We start from the raw sequence: 3,562 nt of genomic DNA, 5'->3' as shown, positions 1-3,562 counted from the left end.
TAAGATGGAGAAGTTGTAATTTAGACAAGAAGTTATTAAGAGCAGGAGGGGGGCGGGGGGGGCAGGAGAACACCCGCCGGCACAGCACATTGTCCCCATGTAGGGGATATCCCCGCCACCAAAATAGCTCTGCTCCTGAATGTCAACAAAAGGGAGGAGCAAGTTGTGCAGACACTGGGCTTGTCCCATCCATTTGTTTACATTCCATTAAGGGACTAAGACACAGCACAGAATGTAAACAAATGGATAGGATGAGTCCAGTGCCACTGCCCTCTACTCAATCAGGGGGGTAATCTGGGTGCCCCCTTTATGAAAGGGGTCTGATCTGAATTGGGTGGGGCACGCTGTTGTTTTTTTTTCTTTTATAAATAAACATGCGTACATACAATGTCGCTGTGCTGCAATCACCGTTAATAATTATCTAAGGCATCCACAATGAATGAAAACAAATTGGATTTGGATGAACCCAAATAACAAAACAAATTGACTTTCAGACCTGAATCCCGAAAAACGAAATAATGAAAAATCTGAAATGGAACCAAACAAAAGCATACAATCTTTTTTTTTGCTGGTGCACATGTCTACTCCTTACCCTTCATACTAATCTCAACATTATTTCTAAGGCTGGGCACACACCTTACAACCATCACAAGACTTTTGTCTTGCGATGGTTGTAAGGTACTTAAAAAAACGTATGATCTGCCTATCTTGCATACGCGCACACTGCCCGTTCAGCATTGCGGTCATCGGAAGCCCGCCCCTCAGGGGCTTCCGATGACCGCATTGCTGAACGGGCAGTGTGCGCTTGTTATCGTACGGACATGCCACAAACTCGCCGAACGTCGTACGATGCTGGGCAGGTTTTCGAACATGTCCGTAAGTTCAAAGTCGTGCGACCTTACAGTAGTAGAGGTCGCACGGCTTCCACACACCTTACGATTATCGTAAGGTGTGTGGGGACCTTAATGGAGATCAGTAAGGGATAAGGGCGAGTAATCGGAGGGATAAGGGCGAGTAATCGGAGGAATGTGGGCACCCCTGACGTGTTCCATTATGTAATGTGCAGCTGGAGGAGAAAAGTCAGTAAACCTTCATTTGGGCCATTGGGTTACTGTACAATGATTTTATCCCATTTAAAATCACTAGCGTTGGGCCCTCAGATATTAATATCTGAATTTGGAAAAATACAATAAAGTTTCTTCTAATATATACACACTAATAATAAATTATTTGTTTATCCAATCATTTTTGTCATATAAGTGCATCAGGTCAGTGTTGTTCCCCCATAGAGGAGGCATTGGAACAGCTACATTGGCTCTTCTCAACATCTATTTAAAACAATATGCTGATGAAAAATGTTACATCTATAAACATTTGTAACACGGACTGGAAAAAGAAAAACAAACGCTGCATCTGTCTACAGCACAGAGCAAAAATGTTTTGGCTATTAATCATTCATTAAATGTAAAATTTTTAATAATAATGTAATTATTTAACATTCTGTCCTATCAGTAGTTCTAATTCTAAAATGAGTAAGACGTTTCTAATTTTATACACAATTCAGAATGGTAATTTTTATTTAGGAAGCAAAGCATGGTGTAATATGAAGTAACATTACTGCGAGTGCCGGAGAGTCTGCAGGGTCTTTACTGTAGCGGAGGAACTCGTTAACAGGCGCTGCCACCTTGTGGTCAGTCCGGGTACAACATATCAGGTTGAACAAAGCGGGGAATTGAGTGAGCCTATCCGGATAGAATGTTGATCTACGAAGGTAATATGAAATCAAGATGCGAATACAAGAAAGGTTTGGAGAGACCAGCCAGAGCCCTACAGATATGTAAACCCCTATGCTTCGTGTATGAAACCAATTACAACGGTATTATTTCCCCCGGTAAATGGTAGTGCTTGGGGGAATTCTGGCGGGCTCCTTTTGTCTTCCCAGACATGGGTGAATTTCGTTATCGGGCGAACAGCATCTATTTCTGTGGATTTAATAGTGTCCGCTTTACTGTTTAAACGTTATTATCAGGCTTATTAAAGACGTTCTTAAAATACACAAAACAAATAACTTCTACAAGATTATCACAGCTCTGATATGATGTATTTGGGTGGCTCTTAGAAGAGCCTTTGGGTTTAGTTTTAGGTCAGTACCAGAGTGGTGATTACTTGGCGCTGGTGTACTTGGTGACGGCCTTGGTGCCCTCGGAGACGGCGTGCTTGGCCAACTCTCCGGGCAGGAGGAGTCGGATGGCGGTGGGGGGGTTACAGGAATCTGTGTCACAGATGACAGCGGAGGTGCATAGAAGTCCTAATAATACAATGACAATTGGGGATTCCATTATAATCTCTAATAGAAGGTTACAATTTGCCGGTAAAAATAAACCGCTTTATTCACTCGAACAAAATCTTTGTGTAGATGAGGACACAGGAGAATTGAATGAGCGGGAATTTCAAACCAAGTAACGGCTGAGGGCTGGGACCATACCCGCCTAGAGAGGCGGAGCTTTTACAACATCACGGCTACGCCTCAATACCCCTCCCCTCTCAGTTCCCCACCAGGTCCACTTTCTCTGTATAAAGGGAAGTGACCAGTGCTACTTTTCTTCATTCGTCGTTCGTCTGAGTAACGAAGAGTTATCATGTCTGGTCGCGGTAAAGGCGGGAAGGGTCTGGGGAAAGGAGGCGCTAAGCGGCACAGGAAGGTGCTCCGAGACAACATCCAGGGCATCACCAAACCCGCCATCCGACGCTTGGCCCGCAGAGGGGGTGTCAAGCGCATCTCCGGACTCATCTATGAGGAGACCCGCGGAGTGCTGAAGGTTTTCCTGGAGAATGTCATCCGCGATGCCGTCACCTACACCGAGCACGCCAAGAGGAAGACCGTCACCGCCATGGATGTCGTCTATGCTCTCAAACGCCAGGGACGCACTCTCTACGGATTCGGGGGTTAAATCCTAATTACATTCCGATCACTTATTCCATCTACACAAAGGTCCTTCTCAGGGCCACCCACCTTCTCCTACAAAGAGCTGTATACTGATATCTGAGCACTTGTAACTAAGATCTTGTCTTCAATCGGTCCACTTATCGTAGCAATAAAAATGTATACAAGTTTTATGTTGTCTAAAGGAGTGTCATTTGGGAATAAAACCTGAGTAAGAAGAGTGTGTCTTTATAAAGTGACTGCTAGAGATGAAAGGTTTAATCTTGCAGTAATGTTCTGCCCAGCGGACACACTCAGACTTGTATTCTCTGATCTTTATTACAATATATTGGAACGTGTTTGATTTGGGAGAGAACAGACACACTCCATGTATAAGTAGTTAATTATGTATAAAAGAAAACATTGTATAGACTAGGGGGAGATATTTCACTTGTATATTCTCTCCATTTGATCTTTCTATGCAGAGAAGAACAAGGCTGAATGATTCATTATAAATAATAAACAGAATATATAAATGAGAACAGACAATGAACCTGATCTGAGGGGAAGAATATTAATCACATACATGGTGACAATAAAGTGCTACAGAGTACAGGCTGAGCACAGACACTTCTCTGC

General features: G+C 43.4%; 1 protein-coding gene across 1 annotated transcript; it reads left to right on the top strand.

The window, feature by feature from the left end:
- Positions 1-2,631: 2,631 nt before the first annotated feature.
- On the top strand, positions 2,632-3,027 carry LOC108798763 (histone H4). The gene has a single exon (XM_018570545.1). It carries the CDS (start codon positions 2,640-2,642, stop codon positions 2,949-2,951), a length of 312 nt encoding a protein of 103 aa, XP_018426047.1. The 5' UTR covers positions 2,632-2,639; the 3' UTR covers positions 2,952-3,027.
- Positions 3,028-3,562: the final 535 nt, after the last annotated feature.

The sequence above is a fragment of the Nanorana parkeri genome, unplaced genomic scaffold (assembly GCF_000935625.1).
Source record: "Nanorana parkeri isolate BGI_ZX_2015 unplaced genomic scaffold, ASM93562v1 scaffold1552, whole genome shotgun sequence".
NCBI lineage: Eukaryota > Metazoa > Chordata > Amphibia > Anura > Dicroglossidae > Nanorana > Nanorana parkeri.
This window is presented reverse-complemented; position numbering and strand designations above follow the sequence as displayed.

Excerpts from the sequence above, each read along its gene's own strand:
- LOC108798763 (XM_018570545.1), top strand. The coding sequence starts at position 2,640 with ATGTCTGGTCGCGGTAAAGGCGGGAAGGGTCTGGGGAAAGGAGGCGCT.